General features: G+C 43.0%; 1 protein-coding gene across 4 annotated transcripts in view; it reads left to right on the forward strand.

Moving 5' to 3' along the window:
* CARMIL2 (capping protein regulator and myosin 1 linker 2) overlaps positions 1–20,656 on the forward strand; it is a 64,110-nt gene that overhangs the window by 42,282 nt on the left and 1,172 nt on the right. For all 4 annotated transcript variants that reach the window (XM_083514777.1, XM_083514776.1, XM_083514779.1 and 1 more), the window contains 9 exons: positions 942–1,210; positions 11,367–11,470; positions 12,091–12,499; positions 13,631–13,750; positions 14,547–14,583; positions 17,021–17,092; positions 17,427–17,777; positions 18,170–18,277; positions 20,124–20,228. In XM_083514777.1, coding sequence (XP_083370903.1) covers positions 942–1,210; positions 11,367–11,470; positions 12,091–12,499; positions 13,631–13,750; positions 14,547–14,583; positions 17,021–17,092; positions 17,427–17,777; positions 18,170–18,277; positions 20,124–20,228 — 1,575 coding nt within the window. The remainder of the gene's footprint in view (positions 1–941; positions 1,211–11,366; positions 11,471–12,090; positions 12,500–13,630; positions 13,751–14,546; positions 14,584–17,020; positions 17,093–17,426; positions 17,778–18,169; positions 18,278–20,123; positions 20,229–20,656) is intronic.

Genomic DNA, 20,656 nt, shown 5'->3' on the forward strand with positions numbered 1-20,656 from the left:
GCAAGGCAAATGTAGTCTGGTGACTGTAGCAGAGGGGGCAGCAAGAAGGACGATAGGAGAAATGTGGATTTCATCATGTGTCCAGTTGCTGGATAGCAGCAGCAGTAATGGGTAAGTGGAGGAGCAGGAATATGGAACAACACTGAAGCTTGGAAATACAGTGGTACCTCGGGTTACATACGCTTCAGGTTACATACTCTTCAGGTTACAGATTCCACCAACCCAGAAATAGTGCTTCAGGTTAAGAACTTTGCTTCAGGATGAGAACAGAAATCGTGCTTCGGCGGCGCGGCGACAGCAGGAGGCCCCATTAGCTAAAGTGGTGCTTCAGGTTAAGAAGAGTTTCAGGTTAAGTACAGACCTCTGGAACGAATTAAGTACTTAACCCGAGGTACCACTGTACTGGGGTTGTCTCCTGTTCACATGCAAGTGGGTGGCTGGCTGGCTTCAGGAAGTCACAGCACAGTTGGCTTAGGTTGTTTGCAAAGGAGACTTTGGCAACCTCTGAAAAGTGGGAATCCTTGCTTCACTCAAAATGAAAAGAAAAGGGGGTGGGGGAGAGGAGACACGACCTGGCTTTGTACAGAACCACCCACTCCTATTTGTCTTTGGAAAAGAAAATAAATCTGTAGCTGCTCCAGCTTCTATTCCTCAAAGCGTGAGCTAGCCAGGAAATCAGTCTCAGCCAGGGGATGCACTAGCTGCTCCTCCTCATCCTTCCTGAGGCAAGGCAGGCTTTTCCCATTGGTGCACAAAGCCCCGAGCCCATTAGCAGTAGCCAAGTCTGCCTTGTCAGTTTAGTCGCCTGATATGTAACAAATCTGCCTGTGTGACAGGAGACGTTGCTGTGCTGCATAGTGGCAGCCTGCTGTCCGCCTGGCAACTCCAAGGATTCCTCCCCCTCCCCCCTCCCCCCACCTCCTCCGACTTCTCTCTTTCAGGTCTATCGGAACTCGATTTTAAGGTAGAGGCAGAAGATAACAAGATTGGGGCTCCCCAGGCTGAGCTGTCACTCAGCCGTGCCTCCGTGAAGTCACGCCCTGCCTCCACAAAGGATGCTGAAGCTGGGAGCAGGCTGCTTCCTTGCACAGAGCCTGCATCCGCACAATCCCTTATGGACCTGCCAACTGCAGGAGAGAAATTGGAGCATTATACCCGAGACAGGCCCAGGCCCAACCGCAGGAACAGGCAGCCCCCCAGCAAGCCAAATGTAAGACTCCTCTTGCTTTTTTAAATCTCTAATTGCTTTTGCAGATGCACAAGGCGTGTGTGTGTGTGTGTGCGCGCATGTGGAGAGAGAGGAAGAGAGAGAGAGAGAGATGGGCAAATGCCTTACGGGTGTTTATTGCAGCCCTGGAAGATGAAATGAGTAGAACAGCAGCTGTTTGATTATGCGCTTGTCAGCTGGGCACTGGCCACTGCTGCGTAGAGGACAAGGTTGTTTATATATGAGTATATGCAGCATTTGGGGGTCTGGAAGCAAATCTTGGCTGCTTGTGTTTATTTCTTGGGTTTTGCAAGGTAGGGGAAATTGTAGCACTGCCCACTCTAGGAAAAACTGCAATCTGGATTCTGTGGCAACCATCTGCATGCACTCACTCACTTTTGAGTGCTATGTTTATTCAGACATCTATGGAAGAACAAACTTATACTGCTGCATGGACAATCTACTGTCTCTTTCTGGAAAAAATGTGGATTATTTTTGGAACTGTTAGCATGGATTGTGCCACTAGATCCTTAGAATATATAAACAGCTAAGTAAGGCCTTTGCTCTTTGAACATTTTGGGCATTGACCTGGTATGTTTTCCCAGGTGAAGGAGAATAAGGGAAGGGAAGGCTTGTACCACAAGATGTCTTTTTAGCAGAAAATGGTCCATTTATAGAATTATAAATTAACCCTTTGACTACAGCTGAGAGTAAAAACAAAAAACAAAAACTTTGTGGTGCAGCCCAAGCTATATATATTAGAGAACTAGAAATCTGTGTTTAACAGAGGGGGGTGAGAGAGAGAAAGAGAAATGCATTCTTTGAGTGATATGTGAATCCAGATTATGAATATAGCAATGCAAGTGATGCCTCGGAAGATGTAAGATGGAGAGTGGAGTTTGGCGTCCCTGCAAAGGTAACACATGTTTCTTCATCGCTTGTTGCCTTGAGGCACTGGGGCTGAGGGCTGTTTCCCACCACTACTTCTTTTTTTAGGGTGAAGCGTACCCAAAGTGTCTTTGTGTATGGTTACCACATACTAGGAAAAGTTCAAAATGTGGGTTGAACCAAGCAGTGATGAATAGTGAATTGTGAACTCGCTGTCTGATAATTAGTATTTATTCAATTGGACACCCACAAGAAATTGCAGGAGGAGGGTGAAGGCAGTAGTGCAGTCATTTAATTAGACCCTGGACTTAAATGTGGGTCTTCCTTTTTAGATTAAAATTTGTATTACTTCACTTGCTTCAAAATTTGGTAAGTTAGCCCTGCTGCATTTACAGGTCCCCCTGTTCACTTTGGCAAGTGAGGCCCTGCATGATATTATTACATTTATAACTTACCTTTTCTCCAAGGAGCCCAAGGAAGTGCATGTAGTTCTCCTCCATAATTTATATTCACAACAACCCTGTGAGGTAGGTTAGACTGAGAGTTGGTGATTGTCCCAGTGTCATCCTGGGAGCTTTATGGCTAAGTGGGGATTTAAACCCTGGTCTCTCGGGTCTTGGTCTGACATGCTAACTAATACACAATACTTTCTTGTTTCATTGCAATGAATTGACACCTATGATCACTTCAGTGCCTGAAGGCCACAGGTTTCTTCCATCCCAGAAGTGATGGGAGAAATGGGTTCAGAAAAAGCACACCAAAGAGCCTTTGCTATTTTAACTACTCTCATAACAGTACTTGTTGCAAGAATAGAGAAGGGACCCTTTCCTGCCTGCCTCCTGCTCCCTGATTTAGCCACCCTGGATATTCTCATTGAATACTAAAACTGCTTCTCATACATTAACCTAGACATGCTTGCAATAGTCCTGTAAGGCAGACCCATGGTATTAATATTAATCCCCACATTGTTTGAAGATGGCATTGGGTTGCATGAAGCTGAGAACTTTTGACTTGTCTAAGGCAATCCAATGGATTTGCACGGCTAAGATTGGAAGCAAAGACGTTTTAGCATATAGCTTTTGCTACTCTATAATGCTACTGTTATATAATAAAGATGTGTTTGTACATTCACACAAATGTATGGGATGCCTGACCACTTATTTTGGTGCTGTGGACAACATTTCCTACATCTGACTAGGAACTTCTTTTAAATCAGGCTCTCACCCCCAGACTATGCTGAGGTGAAGGAGTGGGGAGAGTTTAGCTATTTATTGCCTATGGTCTCTTACTCCCAATACTAGAAGCAACAATTGAGACTTGAACCCAGGACCATTCAATTAAGTTGAGATGCCACCATAATTTCAGGAATGATCAAAGAAAGTACACTTCATAAAACACAAGCTTAATGTATGGAATTTGTGACCCCAGGAGATGCTGAATGGCATCTAACACAGATGTCTTTAAAAAGGTTTGGTCAAATTAATGGAGGATAGATTTATGAAAAATTATTCACCCTAGCAGCTCCATATTTTAGAGGCATCATATCCAGTGTTAGCAACAGATTTGGGGTGGGCAAGAAGTCCTCAGGGCTTCCTCCATTGCCATTATCACTGTTTCAGATTCACTTGGTGTTCTCCCTCTGGCCTAAATTCATACCACTCCCCCACCCCAAAAAAGGGCAAGACAAGTGGAGGCTGCTGCTGTTTCTCATGCTGGAATCTCTGATGTTGGAATAAGAGAGATGGAAGGGACCTTAAAAGTAATCTAGTCTAACCCCTTGCCAATGCAGTCTGTCCTCTGCTTCAATGTCTTGTTACTGCTTGCATGCTTGGAGGGGGTTAGTTAAACAGACAACAGCAACAAGGAGAAGAAGCGAGAGCAGAGTGCTCTGGAAGTTAGCGCTGGTCTTCCTGCTGGGTTGTGGGCTTGGGCTGTTGCTCAGTGATGCCAGCCCTGGGTTTACCTAATGACTCTGAGATGCTGGGAGCAAGCAACAGGGGATGACTTATTTCTATAGGGCTTCTCAAGGGCACTGGAAATGCTAGACTACATGGACCCTTTATTTGAGCCATCATAGGCATTCCTGATGTTCTTTGTCTCAGTGTCCTTTGAAACAGGACCATGTACCTCTAAGTATGAATGGGCGAAGCTGAATATTTTGAGTTTCCTCCATTTCTTAATCTTTTCAGTTCTTCACATTTGTACATCAGTTCGTAATATCTATTTTTTAAAGTTCTCATGAAAATTCATTTTAGTATAAATTTATTTTAATATAAACAATTGTATGCAGGTTTCCCTAATATACACATTTTTCCAAATCAAAATACCGTACACAATTAAACTATGGAACTCGCTCCCATAGGAGGCAGTGATGGCCGCCAACTTGGATGGCTTGAAAAAAGGATTGGACAAAGTCATGGAGGATGAGGCTATCAATGGCTGCTAGCCAGAATGGCTAGGCTCTGCCTCCGTGGTTGGAGGCAGCAATGCTTCTGAATACCAGTTGCTGAAAACTGCAGGTGGGGAGAGGGCTCTTGTGCTTGGGTGCTACTTGCAGGTTTCCCACTGGCAATTTGGTTAGCCACTGTAAGAACAGGATGCTGGTCTAGATGGACCTATGGCCTGATCCTGCAGGGCTCTTTTATGTTTTTAATTTTCTGTAATATTTTGTATGTTATTTTCATACAAAATATGTATGTTATTGTATGTTATTTTGTATGTTATTTTCACTAATATGTGCGTTTTAATGCAGGCTGTATTCTAGTATACGTATTTTTACACACATTACTTGGCTAGAGAACTGCACTGCAAAGTTCAAAGAAGTGTAAATTTTGAAGGATGGTTGTGTTTTAGGTCAAATGTTGTTTAAGAAAGTGCAAATTAGGTAGATTCATCTTTGAATGCAAAGTGAATCAAATTTCTCCTCCATTCCTACTTCTGAGAAACCAAAAACTCTCAGGCATGTTTGCATCATTACATGTTTATATTTCCATGTGCGCCCATATAACCCAAATCATTCCAGATATGTAGATAAAAAAAGTAAAGGTACCCCTGCCTGTACAGGCCAGTCGTGTCCGACTCTAGGGTTGTGTGCCCATCTCACTTAAGAGGCCGGGGGCCAGCGCTGTCCGGAGACACTTCTGGGTCACGTGGCCAGCGTGACGAAGCTGCTCTGGCGAGCCAGCACCAGCGCAGCACACAGAAACACCATTTACCTTCCCGCTATAAAGCGGTACCTATTTATCTACTTGCACTTAAGTGTGCTTTCGAACTGCTAGGTGGTTAGGAGCTGGGACCGAAAGACGGGAGCTCACCCCGCCGCGGGGATTCGAACCGCCAGCCATGCGATCGGCAAGCCCTAGGCACTGAGGTTTTACCCACAGCGCCACCCGCGTCCCTGATACATAGATACATGCATATTAATTAGTGAGAGTGCAGGCAGGAGAGTGAATAACACCTATAGGTTGCCCCAATTGCTTACCTCTCACCTATGGGTTGTGCAGGGCAAATTTGTCCCATAAAAATGTATTGGGCAGCCACTGCTGGAAACGACTATTTCCTATGAGTGGAAGCACTGTGAGATGTGTGGTGGATATGTGACCTACTGGATTTAGGCCTTTGAGATCGTTGGACAGGAGTGGGGAAACCACTTTTGCACAGAGGGACAGATGCAAAAGTGGCCAACCTTTTTAGGCTACATTGACAGGTGGGTGGCTCTGCTCACCTGTCAGTTACCGGTACTTTTGAGAATGCCCTCAAAGGCTCCTGATTGTTCCTTTTCAGCTGCAGCTTTACCTGTGTGATGCATGATGTCATATGACATCAGATGAGTGATAGGTGAGCCTAGCCCAAATATGTTGTGGTGGCCAAATTTGGCCTGGTGGACCTAATTAGGCCCAGAGACTGCAGAATTCCCGACACTACAGTAGTGGTTTTTTTACTAGTTTGAATCCATTGAATCTCTGCCATTTAAATGACATGGGGAACAGCATAACTCAGGCATAGGCAAACTCGGCCCTCCAGATGTTTTGGGACTACAACTCCCATCATCCTTAGCTAACAGGACCGGTGGTCAGGGATGATGGGAATTGTAGTCTAAAACCTCTGGAAGGCCGGGTTTGCCTATGCCTGGCATAACTATTTGGTATAGAAGTCACTGACATTGCTTCAGAAAGGCCTGAAATAATCAGATATTCTTCCCTGGCTGCCCTTCGCTTGATTTCCCCCTTCTTTTGTTGAAGGGTTATACAGAGATCCCAAGATTGCTGTATTACTTTTTTTGTTAAGCCCAGCAAATGTACTGCAATTAAAGTTTCCAAGGTTCTTTGTGGAGACATTTCCTCCAAACCAGGCTGTTTACATTTTGGATATGCCTTCTATATGCAATAATAATAATAATAATAATAATAATAATAATAATAATAATAATAATAATAATAATAATTTATTATTTATACCCCGCCCATCTGGCTGGGTTTCCCCAGCCACTCTCTCTGGGTTTCCCCACCAACAGGGCTGCCTTCAGATGTCAGTAGAAACACTCATATCATTTGGACCACTAGAAACAAAAGGGCTAGGTTGTGCTCAAGTGAGAGGAGTAAATGTCAGAAAGGATGTGGTGATGAGAGACCACCCACCAAAACATCACTACACATGTGACAAACTAAAGCACAAAAATGTGCTAACCAGCTTCCACAGCAGCAGCAGTGGCTGCTGATGTGAAACAGGTTGTTTTTACTTATCAGCAGTAAGGGAAAATCAGGATTACATGTGTAAAAAGGAAAAGTACAGACTAGTATTTTATAATGATGTTGTGTGCATGCTGTGTAAATTTGGGTGCATGAGTAGCACTGATTCCACAATAAATTCCCATCTGGAAACATCCAAGCATTCTAGTTAACAGGACTCCTGCAATTTCAGATAGTTCTTAAGCTTGTTAAATCTGCCACAAAAACTCACCAGTGCAGACAATGTTCACTTGCATATGTTAATTTCCTAAAATGTGTGCCAGATTAAAACAGCCCAGCATTAAATGGAATTTTAAAATGAACTATCTTGGAATCCAAGAAGCCCTTTTAGACTAGCCAGTCAGAATACAACCTCAATGTAGACCTGAGTGTGTTGTGTAATTTCAAATTGGCTTTAAACTTTGGAATATAGCCAAAGCCTGTGTTTGCTTTCCTCCCTTAAAAAACCATAAAAATATGTGTTCCCAGGGCCACACAAAAATTTCCCAGCATCCTCTGCAGATACATATTGGGGTGCCAAATGATTTGGAGTTCTGCACCCTGGTGTTTCTGCCAGTACTGATGCAAAGGTAGGCCCACACAATTGCATTTATACATGTGTGTATGCGCGCGCGCGCACGCACACACACACACACACACACACACACTTTAGCTGTGATTCCTGCATTGCAGGGGTTGGAGTAGATGACCCTTGGAGTCCCTTCCAGCTCTACAATTCTATTATCCACTGAAGTACAACTCTTACTTTCTAACAGGAGTATTTTTCTATATTTTCATGTTCTCTCTTGATGTATTCTGAAGTAGTCAGTATTCAAGTCCTTGTACTTTTCAGGTTACAATTGATCAGATGTGCCTAATCAGGGAACATGACCACTATTCTCTTTTTGTATAATGAGAGAACAACCTCTGTATAGAGAATTTTAAAGGGTCCTATTTCAAAGAAGGAAGATGGATACAATCTCCATGCTGAAGATATAGATATATCTATCTTCAGTTTTTATCACTCCCATTCCCATAAATAACAACAACACAGGAGGGACTCTCTGCTCTGCTAGGACCCTCCCTATTCTTTAGTTTAATTACTGTAATGCTTAACTCGACCTTATGTCTTGTGTTGTGTGCCAAGCTGTGGGTTGCTTAGCTAGCACTGTAACTATCTTTCCAGGAATAGACACAGGGAAGCGTAGGATGGCTTCAGCTACTGTGTAGTGGTGGTATCATGTGATCTACTTGTGTCTTTCACTCCCCATTTTCCTTGGCTTATTGTCTGCATGTCCTCCCCCCAACACTGGTTAGGCCACTGTCCATGAAAAGCTGAGGCTAATTGCAAGTCTTCGTACTTCCCTGTTTAGGGAAGTTTTTAATGTTTGATATTTTATCGCTTTTTTATTCTGTTGGTTACAATTGTTCAAAATAATAATAATAATAATTATTATTATTATTATTATTATTACTACTACTACTACTACTGCTACTGCTAATGCATATATACAGGCCTCCTCATTTATCACTTGCTACGAAGCTTCCATTACTTGCCCTGATGTTACAGAAATAATTAACTTCCTTTATTGTGAACACTTCAAAATCTGTCCCACACTCCAGGGTTGCTTCTCTTGAAGGGGGTGTGGCTTGCAGACTTGTGAATATAAGAGGGAGGCAAATGTTCTAGGATAACTTGAGACTCATGTGCTGCCACCAGGGGAGACCTCCTGCTAGGTGCATTCCCAAAACCAAGTGTAGGATCAACAGTTACTGTTATTAACTGGATCCATCATTGTGTGTTGAGTCTTGGAGACACTGCTTTCCTCACATGAACATATCCTGCTTGTATTCTACTCTGTGTCCTAAAGGTGTGTAAGGAAGGTTTTCTGATTTTTGGAACATACACCATGTTCTAAATCAGAGCCTTCTTAGCTAAAGGGTTCATGCAGCAAGGAAGCTAAAGCAGAATTTGGGAGTAGACTGTATATTCATGTCCAATAGGAGTTGCTTCCTTTGGCCTGATTCTAGATGATTAAATAAGAACATTAAATGCTTAAATAAAAGCATGGGCTGGAGAATTAACCAAGTTTCTAAAATGCCTTCATACTTCTCAGATTTCAGTTTATACCATCTGGGTTTCAATAGCATATTCTGCAACCCTACTGTGGCGTATATAATCTGCAGTTTTAAAGTATGAGGATTGGTTTACATTTAGGGTATGTTGTATTACCTCTTTTGTAGCTCTATAATCCAATCTGTAAGAGAGAGGTTGCTTCCAGGGTTGCTGAAAGGTTGAGAACGCTGGTCAAATTTACAGAAAGCTGATTTGATGTTTGGAAATAGTAATGGCAAGATAATAAAAAAGTGGTGGTGTCTGCACTGTTCTGGGCAAAACTAAAAATGTATATGGATTTCTATGTCATATACTATGGTCACTTTTAGAGACCTGTCTTCTTTATGTCTATTTCCATCTTCTACAGGAAAGTCCCTCTAATATTAATGAAGCATAAATTCAGTTGCAACTAATTTTCTTTACTGATTTTAGTGGGACTTGAGTGGGACTAACATTCTCTAAATTTGGGCTCATGTATTTAGTCCTGGGGATTAGTTATGTGTTTCCATATAGATGTACATGGAGTCCATTTTGCCACAAGTGCTTTTTAGTCAATTGTTTTCTTTTGTAATGGTTTATGGTTGAAACAAACTTTTATTTATTTAGTGTAGAGACCCAGCACCCTTTGTTCAGTAACTATCTGCCAGTCTCACCCCTTGACCAAATACATGAGCTTTACATTGTGCTTCCTAAACTGTTCCCAGCACTACCAACAAATTGGCAAAGAACCTGGAAAGCTTCCACAGTCCAGCCCCCTCATTTCGAAACCACTCCATCTGCTGTGAATATGGGTTGTATGAATCTCTATGTAGCTTGATGAGAATGATTGTTAAAGTATGCGCACAGCATATAACTCAACCCTTCCATTGTTAACTGTGCTGCTACTGCAGTCATTTTCAGGAGCTTCGCAATGCAATAATAAATGTGTCTAGAGCAGGGGTCAGCAACCTTTTTCAGCCATGGGCTGGTTCACCATCCCTCAGACCATGTGGTGAGCCGAACTATTTTTTTTTTGGGGGGGAGGGATGAACGAATTCCTATGCCCCGCAAATAACCCAGAGATGCATTTTAAATAAAAGCACATGTCTGTGGGCTGGATTGAGAAGGCGATTGGGCTGCATCCAGCCCCCGGGCCTTAGGTTGCCTACCCCTGGTCTAGAAAGTTGGGACCTGTCGTGCTAAGGCAGCATTAGAATACCCTTCTATATTTTACTAATGTCTAAAAACACAGTTTACTGGTATAGCTGGAAGAAAATTATATTGAAGCTGTTAATCAGAACTGGATGAAGAGGTGGTGAGGTTCAATATTATTGGTTAAGAAAAAGATGCCATCATGCCTAATAAAGCTCATGTGAGGCATGCCTCCTACTGGTACACCAGCCCTTATCATCCTTTCTGTTTTTTTCTGTTTCTTCTGAAAGAAAACTGGATTCTCCTCTGATTAGAATCCTGCGCCTGGTGCTTGCCACCATTTTTTTCTCCAAATGTAAAGTATACAGTAAACTGTTCTTCTATTATACGTGTTTTGAATACAATTCTGTTTTCCTTTTTTACATTCAGTCTAGAAATTCATTCTGACATCCTGCATTAAGTTTGGCCCTTACTGCTGGTGTACACAACAATCATGGTCTAGAAAGTTAGAGGAGTGTTGGACCTCAGATGCAAGGACCCTGCTCTAGCACAGAAAGAGAGGCAGTTTAGTGGCTTCCCACCATGCTCACACCCATTTGGCTTTCTAGGCCTCTTGGTAACCTGTGATGATGGAAAGAGGGGCAGTTTAGGGGTTACCAAGAATTATGATCTGTCTCTGTCCACTGTGTTGCAAGATTTCCATGTTTGGAAGGTGAATCATGATCAAGACTGCAAATTGGCCTTTCTTAGAAGGTCAGCCAGACAGCACGGTGCCCAAAGCAGGGAGCAAATTTTTTTGTTTTCTGATGAGTTTGCCATGACTGAGTCATGCCTGCTTATGAGCTGAAGGTGACTGTAAATCCAAGTGTTAAATACCTGAGCAACAGGTTTTTCTGTAGAGGAGACAAATCCTAAAGAAAGATATCAGAGAATATCCAGGATGCAAGAAACCTAGAAAGGTATCTGTCACAAGCAAGAAAGAGTGCATCCTCACTGCATGTATTTGTTGTGTAACATCGTACAAGTACTAACAGCAATGCTAGGATTTATGTGCCCTCATCATATTTGTGTAATGTGATATGATGTGAAGTTTCAGTTAAGAGTTTTCTAGACCCAAACAGTATTTGCTGCTTGAATAGCTGGCCAGACAAAATAGCTGATTTCTATCCTCTGAGTCTGCAGTGTAAACAAGGAGAACAGAGTAAAGAGCCTGTATGGTGGTGGATTATTTTTCAATTTCATACTCCCATTTCTTATTTCTCCTGCTTGTCGCTCTGACTGTGGCACTTTCTCCTAGGTGCAGCCTCCTGTGCGTGAGAATGATGAAGACAGAAGCATCGCTAGGCTGGATGAAGGGCTAGATGAGTTTTTCACAAAGAAGGTGATTCATGAGCATTTACAGTAAGTGAAGAGTTTTCCTCAGCCCAGTCGTTACCAGTGAACAATAACTAGATGGTGGGGCATTTCTGCACCACGGGGTAGAAATCAGGGAGGCAGCCCATGACATTGGCAAATATTATGACAATGATAAAAGTTTAATGAGATTTGTTAACAATTTTCACAGCAGGCAGAACTATTGGGCAAATTTTGCATGAAGAATTGGATTGTTTCGCATGATGAATACATTCAGTGCTGAAATGGAGCACAAATGCTGTTTCCTAACATGGAGTGGCAATGCTATCTAATGCTATTTAAGGAGCCAATGCTTTCCCAAGCAGAGTAGCTTCCACTGGCACTATTGTATTGGCAGTTAGCTTCCTGTGGTTCTCTGTTTTGATGTTGGGGAACATTCAAAACTGCTATCTTCAACCTGTGCAGACAAGGCATTTGTCATTTTCTGTCACAGAGTGGGTAATTATGCTGGCACCTGACTGGTTCTTCCTTCATTTAATACACTGAGTTCATTGTGGGCATATTTGTACCAAGGGTGCCCTATTCACAAAAATTCACTAGGATTCCAAGATGTCAATATGACTGCAACTCCTCAAGTAATTCTATGATTATTTCTTGTCTGGTTGCAGGCCTGCATCATTGGAATCCTGCCTGGCAGCAGCCACACCAACAACACCATCTGGTTCTCGGACCTTGAAAAAGAAAATTGGACACTTCTTTGCCTTCAAGAAGCCGAAGTCAAGCCGGGGTTCCAGGCCAGAGAAAGAGCCCGAGGGTAGTCCCTCAGCAACAAGGGGCAGGAAGCTGATGCTTAGTGACATTTTAAGGGCCCCCAGCAAAGCCAGCGAGCCAACTAAAGCACTAAGCAAGTCTGAGGAAGGAGGGCTGGCTTTGGAGAGCAGAGGTTACCTGGAGCAAAGCCAAACTCCAGACAGTGCTCGAAGGGCCAGGCCAAAATACTCCAGGGAGGGGAAGTCCCAGTCCCTGATTCTTCTGTCAGGCGAAGATGAAGAGGGTCTTGGTGTGAGGCATGAGAAGGTATGTCTTTTCTGTCTCGTGTGTGGCTCAGTATTTATTTAATTAATATATCTTATTTCTACCATGGAACTCAAGGTGGCATACATGGAATTCCCAGTCTCTTATACACTGACCAGACCCAGACCTCCTTAGTTTCAGCAAGATGTTCCATTACGTGTCTATGGGTCATTTCATGTAATGAATCTGGTCTTTTAAAGTCAAGAATATGAACACTCAGTTTAGCCCTAAGATGGATGATGGTGAGTCTTATGATAGAGATGACTGGTCATGCCCCTTTGCTAGGGAGTAAAAACAGGTTTATCCCTAACAAAGCTAGGCATAAGCTGCAGTTTTCTGTGGTTGTGTTCACAAACCAACTGTCAAGATATCTTCAAAGAACACAGGTTTCCAGTTGTGTTCATGTGTCAAGAAAGGGAAGCATCCTGTAGTTGTGAGGGGGATGTTATACAGGGGGATGTTGTCTATTTTATCTCCCCTGCCTGCTCAAACCCAGTGAGACAGATGACTGTCAAGAAGCAGCTGTACAAGTTCTTTGTCATCATAGCAGTGATTGCTGTAGGGTGGAAAGATGGATCTTACTGAAATTTCAGCTGTGGGAAAGGGACTGGATACTCTATTACTAACTATTGGACTGTTTGGGTGAGTGTGAAGAGCAGGTGGTGGCTTGTTCAAGGCACCTGGTATAAAGCTAGCTAGCTTGGCTGACTGTCCTGGCAGTATCCAGATAAATGACCTCAGAAAGGACCCCCACCCCTGGTTCACACAAAATGTAAGGTTTAGCAACACAGCCAAGCTAGGATGCTAGCTAGGTAAAGCTCCCAGTCTGTTTTGCTGAAGTAGTACAGTGGTGCCTCGCAAGACGAAATTAATCCGTTCCGCGAGTCTCTTCGTCTTGTGAAGCACGGCTATTAACGGCTTAGCGGCTTTAAGAAAAAGGAAACAAACTCGCAAGAACTCGCAAGACGTTTCATCTTGCGAAGCAAGCCCATAGGGAAATTCGTGTTGCGGAACAACTCAAAAAACGGAAAACTCTTTTGTCTTGCGCGTTTTTCGTCTTGTGAGGCATTCGTCTTGCGAGGTACCACTGTAAGTGGCATTGCAGCCCAATTTGTCATGTGTTTTGTCCTATAGAAGAGGCCTTTTGAGAAGAGTGATGGGGAACTGCCCAGCTCCTTTGAACAACGTGTCCATGTCATGCTGCATCGGATTGGTGTCACTAAGGTGTTATCCACTGAAGGTAAAAAGAAACAGGTGAGGATAATGCTGCTTTTGGTGGTGGGTTTTTTAGCAGTAATAGTGATTTCTGAATTCCTTGGAACAGGCAGCCTCCTTTGGGAGAAGCTAAAAGTGTAATGAGAGCTAGGGAATGAAAAGTGTTCTGAGCAGATTATTTTCTTTGCCTGCTTCAATTAGTTTAATTTTAAATAAAACACTGTTTTATTTTGTCTTAAACGGAAACATAACTAAGGCTGCAATTCTGTACACACATACCTGGGGGTAAGCCCTACTGAACGCAGTGCAATGTACTTGTAAACCTGCATAGGATGCATAGTTAGTGTGAGTCTGTAATACCAACAAAAGTAGTCTCTATGGAAAGAAATGCACATCCCAAATGATCTGCTGTTTGTTGCTTAATGGGCTTGCTCGTGCACATCAGAGTCTCTTCAGTAGTGGGAGTTACTGGATAGATGTTCCTCTCTTTTGGCAAAAATCCAGATTGTGTTGCCTTTTAATCCATTTCATCTCCAAGATACGGTTCAGTCCCTGGTATCTGATGGACACTTAAGTGATTGTAGTGGGATATTCTATTGCCCATGAGAACAATAGTATTACAAAATTGTGTGTAAACTGACCATTACTGGCACCCTCCCTCTCATATCCACTGGGGCCTATCCCAACAGCATCCTAATTCTTACTTCAGTCAAACTGAGATCTCTCCATTTCGTGCCAAGTTGTAGGATTTCCATTTCCTTGCCTTTCTCATGTAGAGACAGTGTTTTCCAGAAAGGATTATCCCCTGAGAGTTTTTCTTTGCATTCTTTTGCAGAGCAAAGATGGGGAGATTAAGAAAGCTGGTTCTGATGGTGAGTAGCAGCTGACTCTACTTCTCCCCTGCTCCTACTATTCACTATGTTACATTGCTTGAGCAGTCCATACCTTGTCCTTCCTGTAGGACAAGAAAAGTGTTTCAAATTTCTAGATGCCTCAACCCTGGAATCCAATATACTGTACTGTGCTCCCAAGAACCAGTACCCACTTAGTGCTCCTATCACTATACCACATCAAAAACCTTCTCTTGAAACTCCCCTAGCTTCATAAATGGGTTGCTGTGTGAAAATCACAGGTGCAAAGCCCCCTTGGGCATGTGGAATTAAGGAGCACACAAAAGAGAGCCCTGAAACTCTATCCAGTTTTAACAGCAAGCATTTCAGTGCATCCATTTAGAAAGAGAAGCACAGGGAAAACTGCAAACGCTTGCCTTCTGACTGTGCACTGAGCATTGATGACATCTACTGGACTTGAAAGGGAAATAATACGTGAGATATTCCTGAGAAAACACAGAACTCATGCCCATGGTGTCTTTCCACCCACTCATTGCTTGTTGTTTTCTTTGTTAAAGGAAAACCAACAATACCACTGCTTTGTTTGTTACAACTTCTTCATTGAAGTGCTCTCTGTAAACCTTAGAAAATCTGAGGAAGGCTAGCTACGGCCAACAATGCTGTTTTCACTGATTCAGGAAGATCATGTTGGGAACCAATATGTTGCCATTCCTTTTTTTATAAATATTTTTAGTAAAAGATTTTCCATAAATAACAAGAATACATTCAGTGTCTCTATTTTCAAATAGTAGAGTCTTTCACACAGATCAATTGCAGTCAATTTGAGACATTTTTGTTATAAGCAATGTGGGGTTGAGGGGGAAAGAGAAGTGGGGAGATAGTAGAGAAGAAGGTGTTGGGAAGAGACAGTAAAGTTTCATTCTTTACAGAGTATATGAGTGGTGCTTTTATGTCTATGGTGTGTGGATAGGTGTCTTACTTTTGCTGATGAAGTGAGAGCAAGAGATCATGCTACACATAATGACAAATGATTTATTTTAGCATCAACTCACTGTTTCAAATTCTATTTTATAATGTAATGGTTCCGATCTTCTCAAATATGAGCTATGGGGGTATCTTTCTGCAAGCAAGAGCAAGGTATTTTCATGCTAAGTGAGTAACTAGAGCAAACCTGCCACAATGATGTGGAGATTTGTGAGAGCATGACTCCCAAATTTCAAGCTGGGCCAGCAGGATATACTGCTGGCAGAGGTGCCAACAGCCTGGCATTTGGGGTGGTGAACCTCTGGCCTGCAGGCCAAACTTGGTCCCATTTACCCCACAAGGCTATTTCCCCCAAATTACACCCACCTGCCCATCTGCTGATGGGCAGGAGAGGGTTTAATCCTGCATTGGCGGTGCACTGTTCCCAGCAGGAAACACGATCATGTATCCAAGGCAGTAAGATTTAATTCCCACTCAACAGCTGATGAACGGAGGGTAAATCTGCTTAGTTCAATCATGCCACCATTCCTGTTTAAGCCCCCAAAATTGGAGTTTCAAAGTGTGGGGTATGTCTGAAAGGGAGTGCTTCTCTAAATATCCAAGAGAGCAGACAGTGACGGAGGACGTGAAAGAAGCATGCATTGCACAAGCTCATTTCTCCTCTCCCTCACCCTCCACTGCCTGCTCCGATTTTTAAAGGCTTGCTTCTTCTCTCCCACCCACCCCTTTAAACATCTGAGAGGGTGGTGGTGGGTAGGAGAAAGGAGCAGGTTTAATGCAGGTTTCTTTCTCCTCCCTGTGGCACCCACTTGCTCAAATGTTTAAAGGACTTTGCCAGTTGCCCCAAGCTCTAAATCTCCAAGATTGGGAATTAAAGATGGGCAAGGGATTTTGACATGTGACTAACCCCACTCATATATCAAATTTGGCCTATGATAAGGAATTTGGCACATGGAGCCAAAAGGGTTGCAACTAATTCTCTTGAGATAATATGCAACATATAATGAGCTTGCAATGGTGTTCGATATCTAGTTCTCAGTGAAGTGGTTAACCTGTGCACAAGCTTTATCACTTCACACTGGTGGAATTTATGCCATTCATATGTTGCTTTTTCCATTATCAAAATTTAGTAATACATACATGAGGTTCCCAGGCTATATCTCACCCTGGCACTGACCTGACCTAAACCTGCTTAGCTTCATTACGGTTGCCTTCAGACTATCTTCCATAGAAAAAAATCCCATACATGTAGAAAACTAGATGTCAAGCAGAAGAGTTCTAGTTAGTTTTCTACATGCAGGGAAGGATTATATCATATAAGCCTCCAGCTGCATTCAGCAGGATCTAGGTTTTTACAAGTTTAGCTGCACTTTGGATAAATAACCCTTGGACCTTCAGCAGTAATCCATGCCCCCAAACACATTCTACACCTTGTTTTTGGCCTGGTTCTTGAATGTGGTTGTTTGGTTTCTAGGGGATATTGTGGACAGTTCAGCGGAATCTCCTCCTTGCCCCTTGAAATCACGCACACACTCCATGTCCACAGGTAGGTGTGCTTTGAGATTGGTGAGTTTCTTTTCCATGGTGCTTTATAATACTGTAGTTTTCACTCTTTAGCTATAGCAGATCAGTCTCTTCAACTGTTCACACACTTGCCATGGCAATCTGCATATAGAGCTCAGGGCCAAAGCTAGGCATGGGACAATGGGGGATTTCCTCCAAATGTAATGTAAAAAATGTAAAAAAGTAATAATAATGGTAGAAAGAGGGAATAAATGATTTGGAGATGCAGAATCATCCCAGAAGAACTGATCAAGCATGTAAGAGGGGGGGGGGGGTGAATGCCGGTCCACTTAATAGCATGTGGTGCTGTATTGCAGATCCCTCCGTGCGGCTAGGTCCTGCCGATGCTGCTGGCAGAACAGGTACAGAACCCAGTGGAGGATCCAGTGAGGGGAGACTATCCTGGAAAGCTCTTGGGAAGCAACTCAATGTAGAGCTCAAGGGCAAGTGTTCAGAACTCAGCTCTTCGCCAAGAAGAGCTTTTGCCGTACAAGAGCCAGCCAGCCCAAGAGAGCAGAAAGCAAAAGAGAGCTGGAGCAGCAGTTTGCCCAGGATTGGGAGAAGCACAGCAGGCCCTCTTCCTATGCGGAGGACTAGCAATGCTGGAGAAGGACGAGCATTTGCCGAGCTACAGAATTCATATGCTGACGTAAACGTGATTGCTGGAGGTACGTTAAGTAGATTCCGGTACTAGTGGGGCTCCAGTATTGAAATCCTGCTTCCCAAAATCTTGCTGCTTGCTTCTCTGCCAACATCCCAGAGGCCAGAGCACAGTGAAGCAAGTTTTCTCTATGTCTCAATTTGCTATAATGTTCATTTGGAACAAGGGAGAAGGAAAGTGTAATCTGGCTGTCTTAGCAAACTTGTATTTCTTGGAACATTGCATGGGATGTAGCTAATTAATCCAAAGCTTGTAGCTTGCCAGTGATAGGCTGGCCAAATCTGGAGAAGATATGGCTTAACAGCAAAACCTACTTTCTGTGTGGCTGCTCCCAGAATACGCCTGAAATTTGTCAAGGCCTGCTTGAATAGCATATAACCCCTACCCTCTATCTTTCAGACAATCAACTCAAACCCAAATCTCGTCTGAAGCCTGTGGCAAACCGGAGGGCCATGTCTGTTCATGAAGAACAGCTCAGGGACCAGGCCTGTGCAGCAGAGCTGCACCGTAAGTAAACATGCAAAGCACAGCATTCTTTCAGAGTACAAATCATGATCTAAAGAATGAATTTACTGTCTAGGTGGCTCTTGCAAGAAGCAAAAACTCTGCTTCCATGCACCCTGGGGTACTTTTCAGATAATCCCCTTCTCCCAGTCTCATTTCATTTTGGATTTGTTAACAAGAAACAACTGTCAACGTTTTAGACTTATATTGCTTTTTCTTCCACTAAGCACTGATTCAGTGAGATTGGCCTTCATCCCTGCCACCTATTTAGAAGTAAAAGTAAGTCAGGTGAATTAATATACAAGGTACCAGTGTTAGGTTTTGTGGTGGTTTGGGAACTGTGTAGGACAGTGTCTTCAACACTTCAAAGTGTGGGGAACTGGTTAGATAGTAGTCTCAAAATGCTGTCAGCAGAAGGCAAGGGTTAGTTTTTTCTAAAATAGGCACTGGGCTTCAGGTATGTACTGAATTACCAGGGACCTGGAGTGTTCCTTAAGTGAGACAGGCTGTTGCTGGTCAGCAGATGGGGAGAATGTAAGTTTTACACACACACACACACACAGAGAGAGAGAGAGAGAGAGAGAGAGAGAGAGAGAGAGAGAGAAATCATATATGATGTTGCTTCATAAAATGTTTGTGAAGTGGGTATGGACCAAGATGGGACACTATAGTGTTAAATGTGCATGGCTGAAGGAGAAAGAGTAGAGCTATGGAGCTAAGAGTAATATTACCTTTTAAGATAATTCCCCCCGCCCCAAAAATCTGGACCACCAGCCTTGCTTAAATTTGCCGTCCTTCTTATTGGTTATCACCAGCTTGTGTCTCATCATATATTACAAGTTCAATGAAATAGAGAGGGGTTAAAAATATGGATAGGGGAGAAGAAAGTGTAAGGCATGTAGGCAAGAGATAAACTGAGGGGTGTGTGAGTAATCTGCAACAGTCTGAATGTTGATTAAAAGGGTCAACAATAAGATAGTGCAGACATAAAGTCCCAAATGGCCTTATATTAAAAAGGGAGAAAATAAATAAGGCAATCAGAAAGGTCAGTGAAACATTCATTAGTATAAAAGACCATTGGACAAGATAAGAGGTTATGCATGTCAGAACTGTGATACAAAGAAACCACCAAGCCTCTGTGTGAGATCTGAATATAAGCAGGTTTTGGAAGAAATAATAGGCAAGTCACTGCTTACATGTCCATTGGAATTGCCACTAGCCACATATCCTGATAATGCGAAACTGGGGGTTCATGGATTCTCTTGAATAAAAAGATTATGACAGAAGTGTGTTACTACAGCATAAACTGACAAGCAATAAGAATACCAATAAAAATCTACCGTGGTACCTCTGGTTACGAATGTTTCTGGTTACAAACACTTTGGGTTATGAACTCCACTAACCCAGAAGTAGCTGCTCCTGGTTGAGAACTTTGTCCCAGGATGCGAATGGAAATTGTGCACCGCAGGATAAGAACGGTTTCATCTCAAGAACAGACCTCCGGAACACCTTAAGTTCGTAACCAGAGGTACCACTGTACTTGGAGCCAAGGAATTGAACTCCGAAGGCCATTGTCCATTAGCTGTGCTCATCTGCCAGCTTGTAACTACTGCTATGTACATATGACTTTAGCCCATCTGCCATGAGGCTAGAAGTGGGATATCACTGCCAAGAGCTCTAGAACAGAACAGCATCTGCTGGAGCACTGTGTACAGTGATCCTTAAATATTACACACAGAATGTACTTAGTGACATTTTACAGAACTGCCAGCATCATTATCTATCTCAACTGCAGCAGGCCTCTTTCTCAATCTGGTTAACATGTTCACCTGACTTTTATTCCCTACAGATGCAAAGCTTCCTCTTTGTCTGCAGCGCTCCCCAATTGTGAAATGGAAGATTAAGCCCAAGTCCTTGTTGGAGCCCGGGACATCTACACCATCTGACTCACCAAGTAAGGACAGCCGCCCCCGCCGCCCCAAAAAAGTATACAGTGTCCCCCCCCCCCCATAGACAGATTTAATAATTTTCTATAAAAACTTCCCAAGTTGGTTCCAAATTTTATTACTCAACTTCTGTTGATTGTGGCACAAGTGGTATAATTACCTAGCACTTACCACAGAGGAGCCAATAATCCAACCCCACCCCATGAACACCTGTTTTTTGGACAGCAGTATCTAAGAGATGGTTGATGCTACATTAAGTATAAAATGTTCTGCATTCACATTTTCCAAATCTGACTTCTTTTTCAGTGTTGTGTTCTAGTGGGTACTAATCACAATACTTTCCATAGCAGAGGCAGTTCCTGAGGAACATCAGAGAGCATTACTGCTTTCATGTTCCATTTGTGGGCCTTCCCATAAGTATCAGTTTGGCCACTGG

This window comes from Podarcis liolepis, assembly GCF_965112155.1.
Source record: "Podarcis liolepis genome assembly, chromosome: 7".
NCBI classification, from domain to species: Eukaryota; Metazoa; Chordata; class Lepidosauria; order Squamata; family Lacertidae; genus Podarcis; species Podarcis liolepis.